Genomic DNA, 25,700 nt, shown 5'->3' with positions numbered 1-25,700 from the left:
CCGTTTGCAAAAGTGTGACGTTTCCCTCCAGTTAGGGCCAGGCCACAACAGTGCGTTGCGGCGTCGCATCGCAAAAACAACATTGCACAGCTATGCGATTAATATGATATGCGTCGTTGATTTTTGCGATGCGACGCCGCAACGCACTGTTGTGGCCTGGCCCTTAGGTATACTAAGGGTCTGTCAGACAGACCGGCTCGGAGAGAAGAGCAAATTCTTAACTCGATAGAATGCTTGAAGGCGCTCGTTGTGAAATAATAAGAGGAGCCGACAAGCTCCGATCGCCATACTTTTTATTGACGTTTGCCACCGTTTGCATGCTCTTTAATGCTCGCGCAGCCGATCGGCTCCGGTCTGTGTGTGAAAAAGAAAAATGCGCGCCGATGCTCTCCGAGCCGGTGTGTTTGAACGGATCCTTAAAAGTTTCTTTGTCAAGTATTATAAATGTTTAGGATAGGTAATATTAATTTTAAATAAAATTAAATTCAATCTAGTAAAACTGCGTAAAGTAAAGGCAGCTCTACACTGTCCTAAAGTTGCCTATTGTAAAATGACTGATTTTGGCTGTAAAATTAAGAAAAATAAACTGTGCCTCTATTGAAAATTGGTATAAGTACCTAAGTAATTCGGAGAGTATTAAAAGGCTTAGAAAAGGATAAGACTGGAGTTAGTCTCATACCTTTTTTCTAGAGGTACAGAAATGGGCTTAAAAAGTCAGTAACGTAACTTTTAATTCGCATAGTAGCAAAAAAAAATTACACACAATTTTATCAAAATTGTATTTTGAAAAGAATCAATAGTCCAGGTATTTGGCCAGCGTTTCTCAAACTATTACGAAGATGAACCCTGAATTGGCATGAAAGCACCACAATTCCACTGCGAGATAGAACGAGGGGATTATATAAACCAAGAAAATATACTTATTCATATGTAATTTGTTCAAGGAATTCTGTAGGAAAATACTCTGATAGTGAAAACTAACTTATAGCCTACATATTTCACTCGATAGTCAATCTGTGAATCTCATTATATTCAACTTTAACGTAAATAGTTATCTGTTGTTTATTCGTTATAAATCAATTAGATTAAAATAGATATATAGGATTAATAGATAAATGTTACGATGTCCGTTAATTTTAATAAAGCTACCCTTCGGAGAGAGGCGACTCACCAGTACGGTGCGTCCTACTTGAGCCATCTGGAAGCGGTCACACAAACAGTCGATTTTTCTTTAATTTATCCTACGTGACTAGGGCTGCGATCTCGAATTTCACCAAACCCGGATTTTTTATAAACAAAATAATGCCTAATTTCTAATCCATTTACTATTAACATATACTTAAATTCAATGAGGTGCTTCCTTATATGAAAAGTGTCCGGGTTTTCCCCGGACACTTCTTGAAACCCCGCCCGGACGGCCCCCGGACGGCCCCCGGACGGCCTCCAAACGAGGACAAATCCGGGAAAACCCGGACGGATGGCAGCCCTATACGTGCACGTAACACTGCACTAGGCGTCCATATTTGAATTCGCTTCGGAGCGCTTCGCATCGTGTTCGTTCGTTGATTCGCCAATACAGGACGCACCCTTACTTTGTCATATTGTGTTTGCTGTTGCCGCCACTCTCAGAATTGTAGCTTAAAAAATAGATTATACTTAAAAAGCATTCCTACTTGAAATCTACTTTTAAAAGTATTACTTTCTATAAAAACTTAAATATTTCTAAAATATTTCGGTTCACTATGCCGCCTAAAGAAAACGGCTGATCTTGTCTTTAAACTTGATCTTTAATGTTTCTATTGATATTTTAACTAGAAGTAAGTCTACTATTTGGTGTTAGGTTTTAAGCGTATTGATAGTAACAAAACAATTTTTAAAGAATCTTGCCAATCTCTGGATATTGCACGTCAATAGATGTTGTTGATATCGTCATTTGAACAATTGGCAGTATCTAAGTATATCTTGGACACTAATGTTTCGGAGGGCACGTTAAACTGTAGGTCCCGGCTGTCATTGAACATCTTTGGCAGTCGTTACGGTTAGTCAGAAGCCAGTACGTCTGACAACCAGTCTTACCAAGGGATATAGGTCGAATAGACAGTCAGTCGGTGTAAGACACTGGTACTCAGCTGCACCCGGTTAGACTGGAAGCCGGCCCCAACATAGTTGAGATGGCGTTTGTTGTCTAGGTATTCACAAATGAGTTCTGCTTAAAAAAAGTTTTGTTATTGTTAATAGTACCTATACAAGTATTATTAAATGTGTAAATGTTAAACATATACCTTAATCGTATTCAATTATCTCTGTTCTCGAAATATTATTAATTTGCAATATTGTTCAAATGTTATTTTTTTAAAACACGCGTTTGAAAAAGCTTAATAGGTACTTGTGCCTTTATTGTTTTTATATGTAGATGATTTGCTGATATTTTCAATAATGATGGTAACTACACCTATTGTGAATTAAGCATGTATTTTAGCGTTTAATGGTGAAATTATATGTTGGTAGTGAATAATTTTATAGTTTTTTTTAGAGTGCACTTGCACGGACACACCCTATTCTTTGCTTTGTGAAAGTTTCTTAAGCCCACAAAACGATTTCAACCCACACAGACCTATTTTCTAGGTACCCTACTTGGTAACTAAATTACACTTCCTATAAAAAAGTTAAACAATTTCAGCCTTACTTATAAACGTGAATTAAATAATAAGTAATACTTATGGGATGTTTAAGAAAACTATTACTTATAAACGTTGCTTAAGCATGTCTTAACTAACATTTAATCACTACTTAAGGCTTTTAGTAGTGATTAGTTAAAATGTTGCTTAGAGGGTGATTAGAGATTTTTATAAGTAAGGGGGTTAGTTTTGAAAATTTTCTGGGCATTAATAAATTACAAAAAAAAAAAACAACACCGCTTTAACAAAAACGTATACTTATCACAAAAACAAAAAAAAATGATCACAACTTTGCTCTAGTGTCTTCGAGTAAAAACTTCGTAATATCTTCAGCCATACAGTCAGGGTTTTCAATATGTATATCATGACCTCCTTCGACAATTTTGAACTTATAATTCCTATGAGGCCAGGCCTTTTCGTCCATGACAAAAGGCACGGGTTCATAAATGCCTATGTCTACCATTTTTTTGGCGAGCACACAGAATGTTGGGGTGGAAGCTGTAGCGTAGATTTTGCCTAACATTTCTCCAGAGAATGGTAGAACTGTTACTTCTTTCATGCGCTGGTCGAAGGTGAACCTGAAAGAATTGGAAATAATAGATTAATTAATGGGTTTAACAAGGACAGTCGGCATTCGTTACGTGAAGTCAGAAGCCAGTAAGTCTGACACCAATCTAACCAAGGGGTATCGGGTTGCCCGGGTTACTGGGTTGAGGAGGTCAGATAGGGCAGTCGCTTTTTGTATAGCACTGGTACTCAGCTGAATCCGGTTAGACTGGAAGCCGACCCCAACGTAGTTGGGAAAAAGGCTCTGAGGATGATGAATGGGTTTAACAAGGAGACAAGTGAATGTAGCTTGTGGGATAGTAACAGCCGAGCGGATTGATCGATCATAGGAAGGAAGCTTGGCGCTTTCGGTCCGTGTATGGGTCCATCTTATCATGACGAGTTCTTACTTTACTGAAAGCACGTTAGAGGGTCCCGGCTGTTATTTGAACATCTCTGGCTATCGTTATGGCCAGTCAGAAGAAGGTAGAAAGTTTGACAATCTCTGACCAAGAGGTAGCTATTAAGTTGCCTGGATAGTTAGGTGAAGGAGATCAGATAGGCAGTCCCTCCATGTAGTCTGGTACTCTGCATCCGGTTAGACTGGGAGCCGACTCCAACATAGTTAGAGAAGGGTAGGCAGCTGATGATAACAAGAAGATACGTAGTTATAGTTCTTGCAAATATTAAGAGAGAGTTTACCTGTAAAGTCCATCTCCAGCTGGCACTAGACATCTTTCTAACACGTGGTCCGTCGCCTCTTTAGATAAACCTCTGGTCTGCATCATCATTTGTTGAGCCTGGAAGAACATTCGAGATTATAAGGTGCAACAAATGGAGTGGGAAATTAAAATATGAAATGTTTTTGTTAAGATTTTTTCTGAGTTAATGGGGCCGGGATGGGCTAATCTGGGAAAACTACGGAACCCTACATTGAGCGTGGCCCGACACGCTCTTGTCTCGTATTTTTTTAGGGGAATTCATCAAATGACCCTTCCCGCTGTGGGTGCAGCGTGAGGGAGTGTCAGACTTTCTGACTAAAACCCATCATGTTCCTTCTTAAGCCCTTTACGTACCAGGGCCGCGGTAACTCTTTCGAAGAATCCCTTACCTACCTTCTCATAACTATACTTCGGCGCGGTCTCCAAGCCACTATTGAACTTGGTGTATCTATCATCGTTGTACATCATATAGTAGCTATGGAACCAGTCGTGCATGCCTTCTCGAGTTCAGCCTAAAACTGCCACCAAATTTGACACCACCCAACCTTTCCTTCTTACCTTCTTCTCATCAAATGTCCCCTCCCGCTGTGGTTGCAGCGTGAGGTAGTGTCAGACTCTTACTGACTAAAACCCATCATGTTCCTTCTGAAGCTGTTATGGTACCAGGGCCGCGGTAACTCTTTCGAAGAATCCCTTACCTACCTTCTCATAACTATACTTCGGCGCGGTCTCCAAGCCGCTATTGAACTTGGTGTACGAGGGTCACACTGAAAGTTCTTAGAACTGGCCACTTATAAACAATATAATAAAAAAATAATTCTAAAATTTGAAAATAGACCTCTTTACCAATATTACTGAGTATATATTTAATTCATTTATCATTTGTTTTACGATTTGGCGGCAAATTGAAAATTGTTTGTGTCACGTCAACATGAACTTAACACGAGAAAATTTTCGTGCAATGATTTTTTATGACTTTCGATGTCATTTAAGTCAACAAGAAAGTTATGATAGACTACGATTGGCCTTTCACGATGAAGCCCCATCTCGTGCGACTGTTTACAACTGGTTTAATGAGTTTAAACGTGGTCGCACTAATCTCACTGATGATTTACCTGAGGGACGGCTTTCTACGGCGACGACTGAAGATAACATCTGTGTTGTGCGGCGTATGATAGAGACTGATAGAAGAGTGACCTATCAGCAGATTCGGACAAGCTTAGGCATCGTTATGAGTCAAGTGCACAAAATCCTCCACGAACATTAAGCGGTCAGGAAGCTTTGCGCCTGGTGGATACCTCATAATTTGACTGAGGCTCAAAAACTCCATAGTGTGGATTGGTGCCGTAAAATGATTAAAAGATTTAACGGAGGTGACTCAAATGCTGTGTTCGACGTACTAACACTACAATAAAATATATAATAAAACGAATAACTGGCTAATGTAACCAGTTTCTGATTTTCTAAGAACTTTCAGTTTGACCCTCGTATCTATCATCGTTATACATCATATAGTAGCTTTGGAACCAGTCGTGCATGCCTTCTCGAGTTCAGCCTAAAACTGCCACCAAATTTGACACCACCCAACCTTACCTTCTTCTCATCAAATTAATGACCCCTCCCACTGTGGTTTAGCAGCGCGAGGGAGTATCAGATTCTTACTGACTTAAACCCATCATGTTCCTTCTTAAGCCCTTTATGTACCAGCACCGCAGTAACTCTTTCGAACAATCCCTTACCTACCTTCTCATAACTATACTTCGGTGCAGTCTCCAAGCCACTATTGAACTTGGTGTATCTATCATCGTTGTACATCATATAGTAGCTATGGAACCAGTCGTGCATGCCTTCTCTGGTTGTCGGCCAGGTGTGGTGAGCTGGTACCGGGTCCAGTTCTACTACGCGCGTCATGTGACCTGGGTATGCTATGTTGAAGATTTTACCTGGAAGATTTTGGTGGTAAGTTTATTGTGCCATTTTGGCTCTCATGTAAAAGCTGAAGATTTAGTTGCTTTAGAGAAGAAATTTCGGGCAGGAGTGGAACCGAAAAGAAAGTTTAGGGATGCACTCTGGAAAGTTCATAATAACGATAGATATGAACTATCACACCACACTTTTATAACAAAGGTGTTTGTGATATGTGTGTATGTCCGTATGAGCAAACGACTGGATAGATTTTGATGAAACTAGGTAGAAATATAGCTCACACACACGCGTTAATAACCTAATATATAGGCCAGTATATATAGCTACACAAGCGTCCGCCAGGCAGCGGTTCCACCCGCGTTAGTTTTGGCATGAAAGCCGAACCGATTGAGTTACTGTCGAAATTATATTAGCAAGAATTGGCATTAGGTCAGAAAATAAAATCGTGGCCTATAATTTGCAATACCTACATTAAAACCAAAACCACTCACCAATAGGAACCCCCAACGAATGTCCAATGTAAATAAACTTGTCCCACTTAAAATGGTCCTTCACTTTTACCAACGTCGGTACCAAATCCATCACGGTATACCGGACTCCTTTCGGCAGGTGATCAGACCGGCCGTTACCAGGTAAGTCTATGCTCAGGTAGAAGAAGGAGGTTGGTAGCCGGGAGACGAGGGGTCGGAACCCGGAGCCAGCATCCAGTTTTCCGTGGCACATTAGTACTGGGGGATTTGAGGGGTCTCCCCAGGATAATGCTGTGGGAGAAGGGTTAGATTAGTAAGCACATATTGAGGTATGTATGTATAGATTCGTAATATTATCTACGAATCAAACTTTATGGTGTCTTGAAATACAGCATTCAAACTCAGAAAATCATTATTATTTATTCGCCGCACTTACACTTCTGATATTCTTCCTGTGCCCAAAATGTAACTTATGATACTCGAGGATAGTGTATTTTCCCAACTGTGCAAGAAATTTTCTAATCGGTGCAGTTGGTGCAAGTTGGCTTTGCGAGATGGAAGATAGTGGTGACCCGCGTCATTACGTTTGTCATAATTATCATAACATAGGTATTTTATTCTGTTTCTATATCATAAGAAAACCTACATAAGTAAGAGTAATAGTTTTACGAATTTGTAGGTATGGCCCATGTACAATATTTATAGTCGATTTCGTTTTTAAGTCCAATAACAAGTTTTTAAGTCGATCAAAAATAAGATTGTAACAAAACAAAGGCATAAAATGTGCAGTTACGACATTATAATAGGACAAGTATTAATCAGTGAATGTAGTATTGTACGTATACTAGTGTGCACAAAGCTGCTCCTGGTTTACATTCTAACCAGAAAAGTAAGGTACATGTATACGGGAAGCAACTTATACTCATTTGAAAGTTGCTATGATATTTATTTTGGAGACTATTCCGCCAGCGGTTTCATACGAGTGTTGTAGAAACCGATAGGTAAATAGACTACCATTATTTTTTTTTAGAACGGTTCTGAGATTAACACGTTCAACCAAATAAACAGCTAGGTATTTAATATTAGTCTAGATTCAGCTCAAATCCAGCTTTGTTTAGGTACCTACTTATAATATTGTAGTTAAATTCTGAATGGCATAGTTATTTGAACTGTTAATGATACTTACCAGCTATATTACCCCATGGCGCCTTAATAGTTACTTCGTTTTCTTGCAGCTGTAACTTGCCTTTCATGGTGCTGAAATACATAAAAGTTTTCATTTAAAACAAAACAATGCTCATAGTTCGCGCCTGACATTTTGGTGGCCGAATATCGCACGAATGAAAGCCTGCAATTACCTTTTAACTATTTAATTAACGTCCGTTCAAAATATTCTATCTATCGTTCTGCTTACTAGACAATCCACAGATAGATTTATTGGGAAAGGCCTTGTGTTCCGAGATTTAATTTGAATTTCCCGCCAAAAATATACAACGCCCTCTATGCGCGTAGTTTTGTTTTGACATGTAGATGGCGCTATTCCAAATAAAAACAATAACAACATTTTATTTCGTTCTCTATAAAATATCTACGAATTTCAACACTACAGTAGGTTGAAAAATTTATTAATTCATTTACTTTTATTATTCAAGCTACATAATAAGAAGTATATAACTTAAAATAATATAACCCTTTTGGCAGTCGGCATAATTTGCATTGTTTGTTCAACAAAATCAGACAGAGATTAAAAACTTACCGAATTAGATAAAAATTAAATTCTAGGTTATGACTTATTACATAATACATAGTTAATTGAATTCTTGGACAAAAACAAAACGAACATTTATGTTTTCAAAACGAAAAAATTGCCAACTTACGCGGTAATTCGCCTGAGAACGTTTGTCAATTTCATAATTCGAACTATCTTATCAACTTATCTGAGTATTCGCGGCCTTGAACGGTGAATCTACAGTACGTTCATCTATACTAAATATAGTAAAGAGGAAACATATTTTTGTTCGTTTGTATACTCTAAAAGCTGAAATATCCTTTCTCTGTTGGAAAGCTACACTCTTCCCGAGTAACGTAGGTTGTATTTTACCCCGGTACCGGCAATAGTTCCCACTTGATGCGGGTGAAACCGCGGGAAAATTGCTAGTCGTAATATATATTTTTTTATCGTGGATAGCTATTAATAATGTCATGTTAATTGCTAATTTACATCATCAGAGTTACGTAGGTGAAGATTTTTTTGTAACAAGATTTAGTATTATATTTGTTACTAATGAGCACATGAGAAATATTGTTTACGTAATACATAATATTATAGTTTATTGACGTAATAATATCGACCTATACTTAGTCAAAGTATCAAAGTCATTGACCGAACCGTATCTATCATAGAGTATATAATCACTACGTTTTAGTATCTATTTCCCGTGGTTTTCCCGCCATTGACCCCGGCCGGGTTCAAGATGCGTTCGTGATTTAAATTCGCTGATTTTGCACAAAGAGTTTGCATATAATTATGTTATGTCTTTGCGTATTATTAAAGATTTTTCTATTGTACTTAACAGCCTGTATAAAGTAACATCTTCATAAAATGTTAATAACAACAGTGATGCGATAAAATGAAAAGTAAAATGCTACGATAATCGATTTAATCTACAAAAAATATATCTATTGAGATAAAGCTATCATCCCAATGAGGGCTAAAGTTCTTTTCTCACGTGGATCGCCTTGCCTTAAATCACAGCTTAAATATATTCTCTTGTAAACAGTTGTGAAGCTACGTGCTAACGTTCATAACAATGTCGCTCACACACGCATAAGCTCGATACACAACAGTCAGCACCGCTACACCGGTAGCACCAGTAAAACCTCATCGATCAACATGCATGTGTGTAAGTGATATTTATGAACGTTAGTAGGTACCTTCGCAACTGGATATCTTTATCCTGTGCTTAAATCTTGATTATGACTTATCAGATATCATCAGTTTATTTATCTTGTTTGTCTATTCAACATTTTATAAGATCATAAAATTGGTATTTATATGAATTAACTTTTTATCTTTAATTGCCTTTTAAAATTCCCCTCGATACCTTATCAAATAAAATGGCATGCTTATGAAGACGTAACTAATCCTATCGACGGATGTGGGGCTGCCCATGACCGATGTGATTGGCGCCCGTTGGTACGTAGTGAACGACATGTAGAAGACAACATTATATACTTTTGATTCACCCTATGAACGAAATTTTAACCATTAAACACAAAAATATAAATTATCAATACTTAATAAATAAATTATTGCGACTTTCTGCAGTTCGGCTGTTCCCTGCTTACCCCATGAAGGTAAAAGCGTGAGCCTCAGGCCTCGGTATTTATAATCTGTGATAACTGTCAAACTTTGACAGTTCGATATCTGACAGACTGCAGCTTTGTTTTGCTCGTGTATTTCCACGATTTAAATTTATTTTTTTCCTAATTTCTTTACACTAAAATTAAATAAAATTTAAGTGAAAATATACCTAAGTAATACGCTTTTATTTTGTACTATATTTCAGTGTCATAATAGCTTTTAAAACAAGATTTTATCAAGATCTAACTTAATCGTGAACACGAAATATTTTAAGTGAAGTAAAGTGATCGAAATATTTTCGTAAATAATGGATTTAGTGGAGCACGAATGGTATATACAAGCTCCTTGGGGCAGAATCGCAAGTAAGTACACATATTTACTGCACTATACGGCATAAATCAGTTGAAAATTACTTAATAATAATATAAAAAGTTAGACTGAACTTTGATCTTCAGATCATTGTTCGCTTACTTTTATCTTAGAGATGAACTTTGATAAAATTTGAAGACGTAATTATGTAACGGCTCGGAAGACGCAGCGTGGGTATGTCTTCCACTGGCCCCTCTAGATGGCTGGGCGATCTGGTCAAGGTCGCTGGGAAGCAGTGCCGCATCCACTGCTGCGGCTTGCTGAAAACCGTGAAAAGTTGCGTACCTTGGGGAGGGCTTTGTCCAGCAACACACAGACAAAAAATTATGTTCTTCCTTTGGGTGAAATTAATTATACAATCCACCATACCACATCCAAATGAGCTCCAACTCCAACTCCTCAACTCCAACTTACTATAGCAAAAGACTTTTTGGATATGATCAATATATGCTATATCCAGCACTGGGCGTTTTATGGCCAAGATAATGTCCTATTGTTACAGGTTGTTATAAAAATACCCCTGTAGTCAAAGGGCATCAAATAGCAATATCAAAGGGCCCACTTACTATACTTTTATAATGGTATCTCACCATATGACTGACCTTTTTTGAAAGCTGATCATATAAAATTAACCTGCTATAATGTAGTTTGACATGACATCAGATACAAGAGTAAGGACGAAGAAATATGCTGCACAAACCACTAATAAAATTTGGGATAAGAGTCGATGATGATAATTTATGTTGTTATTTTCCAGTAATAGCATGGGGCGACTGCTGCAACCCCCCCGTGCTGCTCTGTCACGGCAGTATGGACTCCGCAGTCAGCTTCCGCCCGCTTGTCAGCAAGCTGCCCAGGAATTATTATTATATTGGTAAGTTTCATTCAGTTATTAGTACACCAACTGTAACAGCATTACACACTGAGGGTTGATTTCTCAATCATCAGAAAACTTCTATCTAAGGAATAAATATGACAGTTTGCCATAATTTTTTACACAAAACCTGTCAATACCTCAAAAATATTCTCCAGATAAAGTTATCTGGCGATTAAAAAATCAACACTAGATAAAATTATATTTCTGGTACACATAAAATATGGGTTCTGTATCACAGATAACAATTAAATTACTTTATAATCTTGTAAATAAGTCTGTAAGTACATCATTAGTGTAGTTAATCATTGCTTACTCAATGTCATACACACATAAAACAGAACACAATAATTAAGGTTTAATAATTGATTTAACAAAAGGCTACAGAATTTGCATGCAAAAGTGTGAATTTTAGATTCTAGGATTACCTTTTTGTCCCTCTGAGATTGTTTTTCTTAATAATTTTAGAGTGCGAACTATTTGTAATTTTATAATATTGCTACAGGCCTCATGCTTGCTTTATCAACATCTACTCCTAATCAGTCCTTTTCTCATATTCCAGGTTTAGATCTCCCCGGTAACGGCAAGTCAGACCGCTTCTTACCGGGTCTGATGATCAGCGTGTACGACATGCTGTATGCTATACATGCGCTCGTCAAGCATTTCCGGTGGAAGACCTTCACGCTTATAGGACACTCCTTTGGAGCTTATTTAGGTAGGTTATTATTTGCCTAGCCATTCTCCTAAGTATCATCATCCAAAATAATTATAATATCTGTCAAGCTATGATTCAAAAGACTCATCATCTACCAAGCCATTTATCAAAAGACTCATCATCTACCAAGCCATTTATCAAAAGACTCATCATCTACCAAGCCATTTATCAAAAGACTCATCATCTACCAAGCCATTTATCAAAAGACTCCATCATCTACCAAGCCATTTATCAAAATACTCATCATCTACCAAGCCATTTATCAAAAGACTCATCATCTACCAAGCCATTTATCAAAAGACTCATCATCTACCAAGCCATTTATCAAAAGACTCATCATCTACCTAGCTAGCCATACCTTAAAAGAACCACCATCTGTGTCCATTCTCCATAAGTATTACAATCTGGCTAGCCGTTTCCCTATACAGTCAAGATCTGCTTGTGAACGGCTAGGCAAGTCAGACCGCTTCTTACCGGGTCTGATGATCAGCGTGTACGACATGCTGTATGCTATACACGCGCTCGTCAAGCATTTCCGATGGAAGACCTTCACGCTTATAGGACACTCTTTTGGAGCTTATTTAGGTATTGTCTTTGCCTAGCCATTTAATAAAAAAAATCTTCAATTGTCTAGCCATTTTCCAACTACATAAGTTGGGGTTGGTTTTCCAAAAGTCTAAATGGTACAGAGCGACTGCGTATCTGATATCCTTAACCCAATTACCTGAGTATCGTTACCGGTAATTTTAGAGTGAATAACAAAAATGTGGATGCGAGAAGCCGAAAATCGATCTCAGTGGCGTGCACTTGGAGAGGCCTATGTCCAGCAGTGGACTACGATAGGCTGATGATGATGATGATGATGAAGAAAAATGTGTTCTTTTAAAATGCTGCTGAATAAAAAGTTTGTTTGATCTAAAAATAACCCTCTCTTTTGTTGGAGAATCATCAAATGACCCTGCCGTGTCGCAGCGTGAGGGAGTGTCAGACTCTTACTGACTAAAACCCACCATATTCCTTCTGGTGCCCTTCAGGGCCTCGGCACCTAACAAGAACAATCTTGCAGCCACGATCTAAAACGAAAAAACTTTAAGTCAGCTGCAATCTTCAATTAAAATTATAAATTTTTTGTTTAATATTTCCAGGTCAGTTCTACAACCTGTGCTACCCAGACAAACTGGACCGCTTGATCAACTTGGACCCCATAAATTTCTTTGCTGTACCTCCCGAGGAGTTTAGTAGATGGTAAGGTCTATACTAATAACATAAAGAGGAAAAGTTATTTTATTTGTTCCCTCACTGAAGACTCTGAAACTACTGAACCATCATCTCTCGAGCCTTTTCCCAGCTATGTTGGGGTCGGCTTCCAGTCTCACCGGATGCAGCTGAGTACCAGTGTTTTACAAGGAGCGACTGCCCTATCTGGTTTCCTCAATCCACTTACCCGGGCAAGCCAATACCCCTTGGTTAGACTGGCGTCAGACTTACTGGCTTCTGACTACCTGTAACGACTGCCAAGGATGTTCAATGACAGCCGGGACCTACAGTTTAACATGCCATCCGTAACACAGTCATTGGTGTCTAAGATATACTTAGAAAGTACATACAAACTTAGAAAAGTTGCATTGGTTCTTGCCTGACCTGGAATCCGAAACTACTGAACCGTTTGGATTCATTCTTTCAATGTTGGAAAGTAACAGTATCTCCGGGTATTAACTCTATTTTATATATATAAAAGATAGGCGTGGATTTAATGATCTTCCTTTCGTGTTTTCAGGTATCACATATTCTTCACGAACTTTTACAAGAATTACGACAAATACAACACGCCAAAAGAGAAGTCGCCTACAATCAAATGGACGGAGGTATGTTATTCTTTTATCTAGATACAATAAATATCCTTAAACTTTGCAGTGCTTGAAATATTTTCCAAAATATTTTGTATATTTTTTTTACTTTCATCAATTGTATTATATACTAGCTGATCCAGCAAACTACGTATCGTTTAAACCTTCCTTTGACCTCTACAAACATTTTAAAAGCAAAATAACCTAGATCGGTTCAACCGTTCTTGTGTTTTAGTAAGACTAACGAACAGTTATTCATTTTTATGATTAGAATAAAATAAAATATATTTAAGAGTGACGCCTACACAATGGACATAAGCTTCAGTTCGCGTTATAGATACCGAAATACGAATATTTATAAGAATTTATAATTTTTTTACCAACTTATATACCATACATCCCCTCCCAGGCTCTGCAATCCCTGATGCGGAACAGGCCCAGTTTGAATGAGGAACAAGCGGCAGCAGTGCTGGAACGCCTGTCAGAACCCGTTGGAGACGGATGCGTTAGGTAAATGTGGTGAAACTTAACAATGAGCGTCAGCTAAAAAAAATAATCAAGGCAGATAATTATGGTTAACAACAGAATGGTTAAAATCGGTTAAATGACTTAAAACATCCGAATAGAAAACCTCTCTTTTGAGAAGTCGGTTAAAAAGAAAATAATATTGTTTTAAACAGTAGGCACAGTGTGTGGTTGTGGAATGGGTAGACACTGTCTACCATTTTCACGACTATGGTGGGGTCGGCTTCCAATTCATACGGCTGAGTACCAGTGTTTTACAAGGAGCGACTACCTATCTGACATCCTCACTAACCCTCACCCCATAGGTTGAGGAAGTCGGCGATACCGCTTGGGAAGATATGTATTTTACGCACGGGATTGAGGAAGGACCTCCTCAACTCAATTAACTACTGGGTTGTCAGGTGTTCGGATAAGCCAATACCACTTGGGAAGATATAATATATGTACCTATATTTGCATGAATTCAATATAATCATGTAGTAGGTACAGTCGGCCATGAGTTTACAAGTCTTCCACTTTTGCCAAAGTTAAAATCTAATTTCAAAGAAAAGCGTAGGCAGATTATAAACATGCATATAAGAAGGTAGCAACCTTCTTTGCACTAAGAAAACACACTAATTAAGTTATCCATCATTTTAATAATTCAACTTTTCCTAATTACAGATACACATACGACTTACGAATGAAACGCATCAACGGGCCAGCCTACTCACCGGAACACGTAAAAAAACTGTTCACAGCTGTCAGAACCCCAATTCTAACAATAGCATGTCAGAAAAGTCTGAAAAACAAGCTTTTCAGAAACACAGCATTCTTGTTAGATGAGGCAGAGTATCCTGGGGGTAATTTTAGGTTTAAGTCAGTTGAAGGGAGTCATGATGTCCATATAAGTCATCCGGAGAGAGTGGCCGGGTTCATCGGGCAGTTCTTGGAGTATGGGGTAGAAGGGCTGGATAAGAAATCTAAGTTATGATTGGAGAAATACTATGAGTATTGTAGTTAAAGTTTTCTTAGGTAAATCTTGAGAAACTGAACGTATTTTTTATGTTTGTTGAATAATATTCAAGGTCAAAATTGATATTTTTTTAAATAAGAATATCGCAGTCAATTATAAGTACCTAGTAGCCAAAACGTTAGTCTTATGTAACAACTGCATAGTGGCCAAGGTTCATCAAAATCCTTTTAGCCATATAACATTTTACCAGCTTCCTGAGATAACGACTTCCCGTACCCATATAAAAATTTGCCTAAATGTTTTGCTTATTTATTACTGTATGTATTACTAGTTATTTTCCTGCGGTTTCATCCGTGTCCCTAAGTAACTACTTCCAGTACCTGGATAGGAATAAAATGTATCCTATTTCCATCTCCTGGTTTTAACCTACCTCCCCACTTTTCAGCCAAGCCTTATTTTTATATGTAGAGTGAGAAGGTATCTTATATTGGTTGATGAGAAATTTATAATCAATATATTTACTATTTTATTAGGTGAAGGCTGCTATACTTAAATATTTTGTTTAGTAAATAAATATGAAAGTTACCTGTAATAGTATATAAGTTCACCGACAGCATAGGTAAATATCAGATTTTTCAAACAACTTATTACTATGAAATTTTCGTTTAATTTATGTTGTCGGTTGAAATGGGCCTACTTAAAGATATTCAAACTACATTGCATACATTCAAATTCATAGTACATGTATTATAATTCATGTATAGATTTTTGGTGTTTGTAAAAAATGGAAATTACTTATTTACAACTTACTGAATGAGAAAGTATTAAGAACCTTACAAAAAAGCCACAACAAGGTATTCAAAATTCATACACAAGTATTTTTAATAAGTATATGTTTTTCTTGTGGATTAGTTTTGCTTGTCTGAGGTTAACCACTAATGACTCCATGATAGTCAGAATAAATAGAAATATACCCCAGCGCTCGCGCGATGCGACAAATGGATAACTTCAAATTAGCAAACTTATTTGATGGGAAACTTCATATTTTTATTTAAAAATAATAGAAACGCTGTATAAAATAATGGCCTAAATAGATTTATGATTATTATCGTGCAATTAAAAGTCAATTAAAATTATATTTTTAATATAAAGCAAAGGAATTGTATAGCATAGAGAATTTTTTGTTTTTGTTTTATATTTTACATCTTTATATTTGGGAATTGGATTAGATTAAGTAAGAAGTTTTGTTATTTTTGTTTTTGTATATAAACAAATTGTACAAAGTATTGCAATAGTTTTGTGTCTTACATTCCCTTAACAATGCATTTGTACTTATTTGCCTTAAAACTGTGTTGAAGGGTTCACCCCTTAAGTATATTTCTTAGAAATTACATAGTTCCATATTTTTCAATATTGGTGATTGTGCAATATAAATATAATTAAACCTACTATATTATAATAGTATTATTTTGTCCATTGTCTATTAAAATATAAAGAAATCTTTTTCTGGTACATTTGGGTAAAATGGATTAGAATTCGTGCTAACATAAGCACAATAGGTATGTTTATTTTTGTTTCCCTATTGTATTTCTTACCGGATCAAGTTATTTTTATTTGTTGCTATATTTTGTGCCAAACAATAAAGTTCTTATTAAAAATCTTTTTTTGTTGTTTGTTTGTTTGTTGTTTTTTGTTTTTATTCGTACCCATTTCTGGTTGTTTCATACATGATTATCGTTATAGTTAAATGTCCGTGCAACCCACCCTCAGATTGGCTTGTATGTAGTCAAAGAATACTATAAAATTTATATTTATTTATGAGAGGTAGCTTCACAGCTGACAGTACATTACATTAAATCACCATAAATAAAATTGCCTGAAATGTTAGAGAAATGAGAATGTGAAGTCTCGAAATTGAGGTGACGATTTGTATTCCCCGCTCCAAAGAACTATTTTCATGCATCTATGTGCATCATCCATCCCGTAAAGATCTGTCAAATGTCACAATGAAGCATTTGTGGAGCTCGTTTTATTTACACTTCGTCAGTGATTTCTGCTGGAATTACAAAATAAAAACTATTTTAGTTCCAAAATTAATTTGATACTGCTATTTTAAACAAAGAATCAAGATTAATAATTCGACTTCTTAATTTTAGTACCTGAAAATATATCTAGTTTGCAACGGAAGCCATCTTTACAAACAGAACAAAAATGTCATAATATGAGAAGAATTTGTGTGATTCTCAGAAAATGTAAAAATACAATTAAATAATGATTATATAATTACAATTAACAAGTGAAATAATAATAATATAATATTAGTTTGATATTTTTAGCATACGGCTTAGATTAAGTGGTAATATAACAGTTTTTACCTAAAAATAGCCAAACCTTTCACCGGTGCATATCTGAGTGATTTTTCTCGCGATTTTTTATAAAAACAGGGCTTCAACTGCTTATTTTCAGATGGCATTATTTACGAAACAAGATTTTACACCGCCCCTGTTTTCACGAAGATGGTTTGCTGTGAAATTCAGGCCTAATGTGGTAAGTTTCTATTCATCCTCATTTGGTTACGTATTTAAGTATAAAAAATCTAGACAGGACTTAAAAAACTGACTCGAATTTCTGTACTGTCATATTAAATACATAATTACAAATTTCAATAGGATTACTAAGAATTTTTCCCAATAATTAGCTGCCTGGGTGAGCACAGTGCTATTTTTGGTTTCCTCACAAAGTATTACAGTGTTCTTTTATGTCTACTTAAAATAATTAGGAGGTTAGCAATGGGTCTTTACATCAATACGTAAATATTTTCAGAAATTCTTTCAATATTTATTTATTTATTGATACTCTTTATACTAAAATTACTAAAATAATGCTATAAAATGGTACATTGTCGGACAAAATCCCAATAAATTGTGAAAAACATATTCGTTACCGAAAATGACACAATTTATTTCACATTACAGCTTCTATACAGCCGAGAAAACATAATCCTAATACTAGAAAGTGGGCTCCTCTTCCGAGAAGACAGCATAGATGTGGAGCAAGAGTCTCCAGCGCCCGAGGAGATGTGGAAGTATGCGGGTGGCGGCAAGAATGGATGGATGACGAGGGGCGAGCGAGTGGCTTCTGCGGTGGGCGTTGCTGTTGCTGTGCTGTTGTTTCCTCCTAGAAGGTATGTATTTAATGTTTATAATAATTAAATGGTAGTAGTATGCTAAACAATTTGGTTTTCCATTGTGTGGCCATAAAAATCTTGTTCTTCCATCTATAATGTTATGAATAACGTAGTGTAGCTGTCTATTTTCTAGCTCACAAAGAAAGGTTATTGTGATCTAGCTAGAATGATTTAAATTATTTAGGTTTTCACCAATCAAAAGGTATATGTTTTAAAACAGCAATATATTTCCATGCAATTTCAACATTCAAATTCATACAGTACCCTATTAGGCAGTTTATTTATTTGTTAGCCATAACTTAGGGCAAAGTTCACTGTCAACATAAAACTAAGTTATGTTAAGACAACTGGTTCCTATGAATTTTCAAAGAAAACAGTTTTACAAAGAACTGTCATTTTATGTTATTTGTGAAAATGGGCCTACCCAATACCCAACAATAAATTAATCGATGTTTATTCTCCCATTCCAGTTTCACCCGCTCATCACTCCTCAACTTATCAGTCTACGCGTCTCTCCCCATCGTCTGTCGGTATGCTCATCGCAGCCGCTGCCGGGGCTCTCTGGGCGCGCTGCTGTCAGTAATGAGGGAGTACCTCGCGCTGGCCAGGCGGACGGCAGCCTGTCTCAAGGAGTATGCTGCTCTACATGCTCAGATGTAAGTATACTGTAGTATAGGAAGCCATTCAAGTCTGACGCCAGTCTGACAAGGGTCTGGCCCTAGTCTGACAAGAGTCTGACACTAGTCTGACTAGTCTCACAGCACTCTAATACCAGTCTGACATCAGTCTGACGCTAGTCTGACTTTAGCCTCACAGCAGTCTGATATAAGTCTGACACTAGTCTGACCAAAGTCTGACAGTAGTTTGACCAAAGTCTGACACTAGTCTGACTAGGGTATGACACTAGTCTGACTAGGGTATGACACTAGTCTGACAAGGGTCTGACATTGGTCTGACAAAAGTCTGTCACCAGTCTGACTCTAGTCTGACAAGGGTCTGACACCAGTCTGACAAGGGTCCGTCACTAGTCTTACCAACGGGTACTGGGTTGAGGAGGTCAGATAGACAGTCGCTCCTTGTAGCTACGTCCAACATAGTTGGTTCAAGGCTCGGCAGCTGCTGACTACTATGAGTATACACTGTCGGTATGCGCATCGCAGCCGCTGCCGGGGCTCTCTGGGCGCGCTGCTGTCAGTGATGAGGGAGTACCTCGCGCTGGCCAGGCGGACGGCAGCCTGTCTCAAGGAGTATGCCGCGCTACATGCTCAGATGTGATGTGAGTATACTGTAGTATAGGAAGCCATTCAAGTCTGACGCCAGTCTGACAAGGGTCTGGCCCTAGTCTGACAAGAGTCTGACACTAGTCTGACTAGTCTCACAGCACTCTAATACCAGTCTGACATCAGTCTGACGCTAGTCTGACTTTAGCCTCACAGCAGTCTGATATAAGTCTGACACTAGTCTGACCAAAGTCTGACAGTAGTTTGACCAAAGTCTGACACTAGTCTGACTAGGGTATGACACTAGTCTGACTAGGGTATGACACTAGTCTGACAAGGGTCTGACATTGGTCTGACAAAAGTCTGTCACCAGTCTGACTCTAGTCTGACAAGGGTCTGACACCAGTCTGACAAGCCTGCCAGCCAGTCTCAAGGAGTATGCCGCGCTACATGCGCAGATGTGAGCAATTTTAATCATTTATTCTGTCTAAAGTAACGTGTCATTCTGTCAATGAACATCCTTGGCAGTCATTACAGGTAGTCAGAAGCCAGTAAGTCGTTGCCCGTGTAACTTGAGGTAGGTTGAGGTGAGGAGGTCTGATAGGCAGTCGCTCCTTGCTAAACATTGGTACTCAGCTGCATCCGTCTTACCAAGGAGTAATAGGTCTCTCATGTTACTGGGTTGAGGATATCAGATAGGCAGTCGCTCCTTGTAAGGCAACACTAAAAAAGTTTCCTACCTCTCAAAATTTACATTCAATGACTGGAAAAAATAATTTTGATATATTTCAGCGGGTCGCTAACATCAGTAATAGAGTGGACACACACACTGCTGTGTCGGCAGCAGAGCGAGCTCGCTGTGTTGCTCTCGCGTACCTCCTCCGCGCTGCTGGCTAACGCGCCCTGGCTGGCGGCTGACGTCGCATGGGAGGCGCTGGAAGCTCGGACTAGTGATAATCTTATGGTGAGATAAAATTTTCCTCCTTATCTAGTGTTCTGCAAATTTAATCTCCTAACAAGCCCTAGTGTCAGAGGTTCTCCAAATCTTAACAGCCTCTGACTTGGAATAGTACCTAAGATAATAATTAACTGAAACTTGGTTCAAAACAGCAAAAGTAATTCATGTTCATACTCAAACTCGGCTATCTGTGTAACAAGTTCCATTAAAATCGGTGCAATAGTTTTTTCGTGAAAGACAGACAAACAGGCAGAGTCACTTTCGCATTTATAATTTGTTACCCCAATTCTTGTATAATAATAATTTATTTCAGACTAATTGTCCATAGAATGTTAGTAGTACAATGAAGAGATACTTAGGAACTATGTTAGTAATATGACTATAACAATCAATTTATTTTATTATGAAGAAAAGTCCAATGCCTCCATATTGGACTATCAAAGTGTTCAGCAATGACCTTCAGGTAGCTGTTAGAACTATCTCTTACCCTCCTCATCAGCGATGCAGCTCTTTTCCTAATTATTGCGTGATAACCATCGACTTGCGATTCTGCAAACATCGCTGACGCACTACAATAACGAGGTAGGCCCATCAACAACCTGAAGGCATTGTTGTACTGTACTCTCAGGGCACTGATGATCCTCTGCGTGCAGCTGGCCCACAGGCTGCAGGTATAAAAAGATTGGCAGAATGCCCTAAACAATGTTATCTTGACTGCTTTAGAACATCTGGCAAACCTGCGAGCCAGCATATTGCAGCGAATCGCAAGCCCCCTGCGCTCCCTTTCTACGTCTAGATCATCAGTTAAGTTCTCGTTTACAATATGCCCCAAGTAGCAGCCTTTTACATAAATTCTGCCGTCTCCCAAAAACAGATCCAATATTTCAGTCTCTAAAACCACATTTTCTTTCTCTTTTTCAGAAAATACACCACGCCTTCCTAGTAGTTCAATCAACACTACTAAAACACATAGCTATGGCCCATTTTGTGCCGCCCATACAAGCCCAAAGGGTTTACAAAAATCACAACGAAAGAATCCACTGGCTCCACAAAACCATTATTCCTCATATAACAGAAGAATTTCAAAATAACTATGAAGCTTTAGAACGTATGTATCGATTACTCAAAAACTCCAGTAATAAGGATCTCGATACGAAAAAGTTAGGTACAGCGTTCAATGATAATTGGATTTACTCTGAAATTCATACTGGGGTTGCAAAATCGTGTCTCGAATTGAAATTAGCGTTGAACAAATCGAATAGTTTGGACGTGTTTCTCGATTCTTGTGCTATGAATAAACAGGAAATCGATTTGGAAGTTTTGAATCGAGATTTAGATGACATTATAGATGGTCTGACTAAATGCTTGAAGACAGTTCAAAGTTCGCAGCTACGGTTGAAAAAAATTCAAAATAAGAACGTTGAAAATGTCCAGTATGAAGATAAAGAGGTTATGGTTGAGAATGTGGACATTTTGAAAATCGAAGACAGAGTACCAGAGAGTAAAGATGAAGTTTTTTATTTCGTCAAAACTGATGATGATGATAGTTCTATACAGCCAGCAGACGACCTTACTACAGCACCTGGTAAAAAAGAAAAAGATGCGAATAAAATAGTTTTGTCAGAATTAAAAAGGAAATTGGGCAAAAGAGAGGATGTTATGAGAGAGAGAGAAAGGCAAGCTCTAGCTAAAACAATGCCAGAATTAAAAGATATACCTGAATTCCCTCGACAAATAAACCTTGATGAGTTTATCGAAAGAAAAGGTTATATAAAGAAATTGAAACTAAAAATGCCTAAAAAGAAGCTTTTGCACAACAATACTAAAAAATTAAGAACTAAAAATAAGAGATACAAGTTGAAATTATCAAAATATACCAACGAGGCTGATATAAGTGATGTTCTTTATGAAGCGAATGCAAAACTTAATGTAAAAAGCAAATTATTATCGATAAGTTTTCTTAAAGATTACTACATAACTAAATGGTGTAAACTCACTAAGAAAGAATATTCTGACTCTAGCGGACTTTCAGAAGGTCTAAGTGACCCCGAACCGAGTACAACCAACAAAAAAACTCAAGATTTTGCAAACGAAATCCGATTTTCGAAAAAAGATCTCGAATTGACGCCGTCATCTTCAGAAAGCGATTTTGAAAATTACAAAAAAGATCGTCAAAAGGCTCTATTGAATGATGTCCGTCGCCATCGAGCTGTCAGAAAAAAGAATCATCCAAACCATAGACCGGTTCGTACCACAGACAATGTAGACGAGAGTTTGAAGCCCATGGAGTATAGTTTCGGCACGGGATTGGCTATGGCTTCAGTGTTGCAAGTTAATAAGAGTGTTCCCAAATATATTGCGGATGAGGAAATTTTTATTGGCGATGGCGAAGTTTCAACGGACAGTGGTAATGATGAAGATGCCTAAAAAGTCATTTAATAAAAATGGTGCCGTTATGGTTCCTAAAATCATCATCATCAACTTAATGTGTTGTGTTATATAGGCGAAAGTGTGTATGTTTGTAATTTCTTCACGCGCAAACGGCAGAACGGATTTAGATGAAACTTGGCTATAAAAAGGCTTTTGCATCAGAAACACATAATAGGCTACTTATATCCGGGAGATGCAATTGTACCGTCTCGTTTCATATTTACCTACATATTCGATTAATAATATTTTAATAACTTTAATTTGAAATCAATTAATTAATAATTATAATTTGTCGCATTTAAAAATGTTAATAATTGTATTTTTTAAGATCTGTGATCAAGGTAATCGAGTCATCTAATTTTGTATATTAATAATTGTAATATGTATAATAATTTGTAATTAATGATTACATATAATTTGCTTTTTAAGCTGTGTTTTCTTGTTTAGAAAGTAAAAACCTAGAATGTCCATACTAATAATTATAAAGAGAAAACATATTAAATAGAGAAAGAACCCCATGGTTTTTAGGTGATATCAGATATTTTTTTTAAATCCTCACATTATACTGAATCCAATCATACATACGTATATGAAGTTTCGGTCGACCCTAGGTGTTCTATTGGCCATCTAACAAAAAATAAAATAACAAAATAAATCAATTAAGAGCATTCTTTATTCATATCCTAAACACTTTTTTATATAATTTTATGTTTGACAGACCACTTCTGTTTTCTTCCGTTCGCAAGACACCGATGCCGTCGACTCGTAGTTTCACATACTAATGTGCGGCCCGCGCTCGCTACCGACATGCGATAAGCAGGTGACGTCACGCGATGTGTCGACGCTGCACACAGGGGTCGAAGTGAAAACGATACAATTTATAAATAAATTTAAATTTAAGTACATAATGAAAATAGTACGTGTGACGTAATGCTAATCGTTTATCCTGAATTCCACAGGAAGTTGTGAAGTTTCTCCAGTAAGATAAAACGATCCAACCAAACGTGAATTGCTTGAGCGTCGCTTGCTAAATAAATATTACACGAACATCATTTGTCGTTTTCACAATTAGAAATATGTTGACGATGAAGTCCCATATCATTGCCGGTCCACGGGACAGACTTGTGTGGAGTACCCGCTGTGTGGCTGTTCTACTTGTCTGTCTGCAATATCGTGTGCGTCGACCACGGAACATGCAGTCGACTCGTACGTCCGCGTGGTCGAACTCTATCGACCGCTTATAATCGTGCCGATAACGATGACAAATACCAAAAAATTGAATCGAGGCATGGAGCTCCTATATAAAAGAGTAACTATTAAATATGAATACGAAGACCCACTGCGACTACCACTGTTCCTGTCGACTAGCGCACGAGACAGCCGCGGTGCCAGACCCGAACGCCTTCTACATCGAAGACTACCGCTTGCAGTTACCGAACTATGTGCCGAGCTCACAAGCGACACAAGTCCGCGCATGTGTCCATACCCCTCCCCCGCCACCGCCACCGGCTGATACCTCGCTCGCTGCTCCCGAACTGCGTGGCAGGATCACGAGCTTGAGAGTTGAACGTGTGACAACTGTGCGCACTTCTAACGGGAAACAGAGATCATGAGCACAGTCTATTAATGAATAAGACTGGCGAGCGTATCCACCGATTCGTCGGTGGAGACTTCCCCTGTGATTGTCACAGGTCAACAGCTCGTGGTCCTGCCTGTACTGGCAGTTTTCAAGTCTGCGTGCGCGGACACCGCCGAATGCCGGCGATGATGCACGTTATCCTCATCAAACTTGCTCGATCGAAGAGCGAACGCCATCATATGATCACACATCTTTTCTCCATCATTCCTAAACTGTAGAAACCTGTAATGGTCGATCACGAAATATACAGACGGACTGTGTCCGCGTGCGCCTAACGCTATGCGACGTTAGATGTCGTCGTGCTACAAACAATGAAAAATACCAAACAAAATGAACATAACACGACACTTGAAGCAATGGGAATCCTATATAAAAGAGAACTATTATGATGAATTTTATGTACGACGTTCAACAACGGCTTACATCGTTCTTGGCGCGCATATGTCGATCGTATGCATCGATAGTCTCCGATGTAGAAGGCGCTCGTGTCCTTGTGTAAAAACATTCTACAAGCCAGGCGACACACGCTGGCAACGAATGCGCTGAAAAATTCTCGCAACGAATCCATGATTCTATTTCTCCCTTATATATTATAATTTTTGCCATCGTTAGAATGACAAAAGCTTTGAGTCGAATCAAAATAAAGATTTTTCACTGAGTGGCAGGCGCTGCACAGGAGTATGCCTTGGTGATAATCGGGTGCAACCTAAGGGTATGAGTCTCCACCGACGCGAATCGGTGGATACGCACGCCAGTCTTATTCATCAATAGACAGTGCTCATGATCTGTGTTCCCCGTTAGATGTGCGCACAGTTATCACACGTTCAACAGCTCGTGATCCTGCCACGTAGTTCGGGTATAGCAACAGATAGTCTTCGATATAGAAGGCATTCGTGTCCTCGTGAACGAATCTTGGCTCGTAGTTCGGGAACAGCGAGCCGTAGTCGTCGATATAGAAGACGTTCGGGTCTGGCACCGCGGCTGTAGCGCGGTACCGACACCATGTCTTGTACGCTAGCCGACATATGCGGGCCAAGAACGATGAACATTGGTAGTAGCAGTGGGTCATAATATTCATGTTGGATAGTTTGTCTTTTATATAGGATACCCATTGCTCTAATTTGTTTCGAGACTTGTTTCAATAATTTTGGTATTTTTCATCGCACGTCGAATATTTAACGTCGCATAGCATTCGACGCAGGTGGTCACAGCCAGTCTCTAATGTTCCGTGGCATTTCGCTCGAACGGTGGATGAATGATGTGTGTTCATGCTGG

General features: G+C 38.2%; 3 protein-coding genes across 6 annotated transcripts; 2 read left to right on the top strand and 1 right to left on the bottom strand.

Moving 5' to 3' along the window:
* Positions 1 to 2,918: 2,918 nt before the first annotated feature.
* LOC110380809 (serine hydrolase-like protein) lies at positions 2,919 to 8,343 on the bottom strand. Of its 2 annotated transcripts, none has more exons than XM_064043034.1 (6): positions 8,220 to 8,343; positions 7,529 to 7,599; positions 6,364 to 6,633; positions 5,690 to 5,889; positions 3,927 to 4,024; positions 2,919 to 3,256 (listed from the first exon to the last, which is right to left on the bottom strand). In XM_064043034.1, the coding sequence occupies exons 1-6, from the start codon at positions 8,252 to 8,254 to the stop codon at positions 2,962 to 2,964; spliced, it is 969 nt and encodes a 322-aa protein (XP_063899104.1). In that variant the 5' UTR covers positions 8,255 to 8,343; the 3' UTR covers positions 2,919 to 2,961. The 2 variants fall into 2 exon arrangements, with proteins under 2 accessions (XP_063899104.1, XP_063899103.1); XM_064043033.1 differs by lacking the exon at positions 8,220 to 8,343 and adding an exon at positions 8,099 to 8,163.
* A 1,422-nt stretch (positions 8,344 to 9,765) lies between these two features.
* LOC110380801 (serine hydrolase-like protein) lies at positions 9,766 to 16,650 on the top strand. The gene is made up of 7 exons (XM_064043023.1): positions 9,766 to 10,068; positions 10,833 to 10,949; positions 11,512 to 11,664; positions 12,810 to 12,909; positions 13,442 to 13,529; positions 13,921 to 14,021; positions 14,700 to 16,650. Exons 1-7 carry the CDS (start codon positions 10,014 to 10,016, stop codon positions 15,007 to 15,009), a joined length of 924 nt encoding a protein of 307 aa, XP_063899093.1. The 5' UTR covers positions 9,766 to 10,013; the 3' UTR covers positions 15,010 to 16,650.
* A 556-nt stretch (positions 16,651 to 17,206) lies between these two features.
* LOC110380800 (uncharacterized) lies at positions 17,207 to 23,141 on the top strand. 3 transcript variants are annotated; one of them, XM_064042980.1, is made up of 6 exons: positions 17,207 to 17,347; positions 17,458 to 17,538; positions 17,967 to 18,175; positions 18,649 to 18,834; positions 20,191 to 20,362; positions 21,278 to 23,139. In XM_064042980.1, exons 2-6 carry the CDS (start codon positions 17,458 to 17,460, stop codon positions 22,781 to 22,783), a joined length of 2,154 nt encoding a protein of 717 aa, XP_063899050.1. In that variant the 5' UTR covers positions 17,207 to 17,347; the 3' UTR covers positions 22,784 to 23,139. The 3 variants fall into 3 exon arrangements, with proteins under 3 accessions (XP_063899050.1, XP_063899051.1, XP_063899052.1); XM_064042981.1 differs by having other exon boundaries at positions 17,219 to 17,243; positions 21,278 to 23,140; XM_064042982.1 differs by lacking the exons at positions 17,207 to 17,347; positions 17,458 to 17,538; positions 17,967 to 18,175; positions 18,649 to 18,834 and adding an exon at positions 19,186 to 19,449 and having other exon boundaries at positions 21,278 to 23,141.
* Positions 23,142 to 25,700: the final 2,559 nt, after the last annotated feature.

The sequence above is a fragment of the Helicoverpa armigera genome, chromosome 30 (genome assembly GCF_030705265.1).
Source record: "Helicoverpa armigera isolate CAAS_96S chromosome 30, ASM3070526v1, whole genome shotgun sequence".
Taxonomy (NCBI): Eukaryota; Metazoa; Arthropoda; class Insecta; order Lepidoptera; family Noctuidae; genus Helicoverpa; species Helicoverpa armigera.
Note: the sequence above shows the minus strand (reverse complement) of the source record. Positions and strands in the feature narration are given on the sequence as shown.

Bases quoted from the DNA above. Each gene is read 5' to 3' on its own strand.
- LOC110380800 (XM_064042981.1), top strand. From the start codon at position 17,458: ATGGCATTATTTACGAAACAAGATTTTACACCGCCCCTGTTTTCACGA. The intron at 17,539-17,966 runs GTAAGTTTCTAT...TTCACATTACAG, and splicing joins TGAAATTCAGGCCTAATGTG to CTTCTATACAGCCGAGAAAA. The intron at 18,176-18,648 runs GTATGTATTTAA...CTCCCATTCCAG, and splicing joins CTGTTGTTTCCTCCTAGAAG to TTTCACCCGCTCATCACTCC.
- LOC110380809 (XM_064043033.1), bottom strand. From the start codon at position 8,148: ATGTATTATGTAATAAGTCATAACCTAGAATTTAATTTTTATCTAATT. The intron at 7,600-8,098 runs GTAAGTTTTTAA...TATGTATTTCAG, and splicing joins TTTAATTTTTATCTAATTCG to CACCATGAAAGGCAAGTTAC. The intron at 6,634-7,528 runs GTAAGTATCATT...CTTCTCCCACAG, and splicing joins GCCATGGGGTAATATAGCTG to CATTATCCTGGGGAGACCCC.
- LOC110380801 (XM_064043023.1), top strand. From the start codon at position 10,014: ATGGATTTAGTGGAGCACGAATGGTATATACAAGCTCCTTGGGGCAGA. The intron at 10,069-10,832 runs GTAAGTACACAT...GTTATTTTCCAG, and splicing joins TCCTTGGGGCAGAATCGCAA to TAATAGCATGGGGCGACTGC. The intron at 14,022-14,699 runs GTAAATGTGGTG...TCCTAATTACAG, and splicing joins GTTGGAGACGGATGCGTTAG to ATACACATACGACTTACGAA.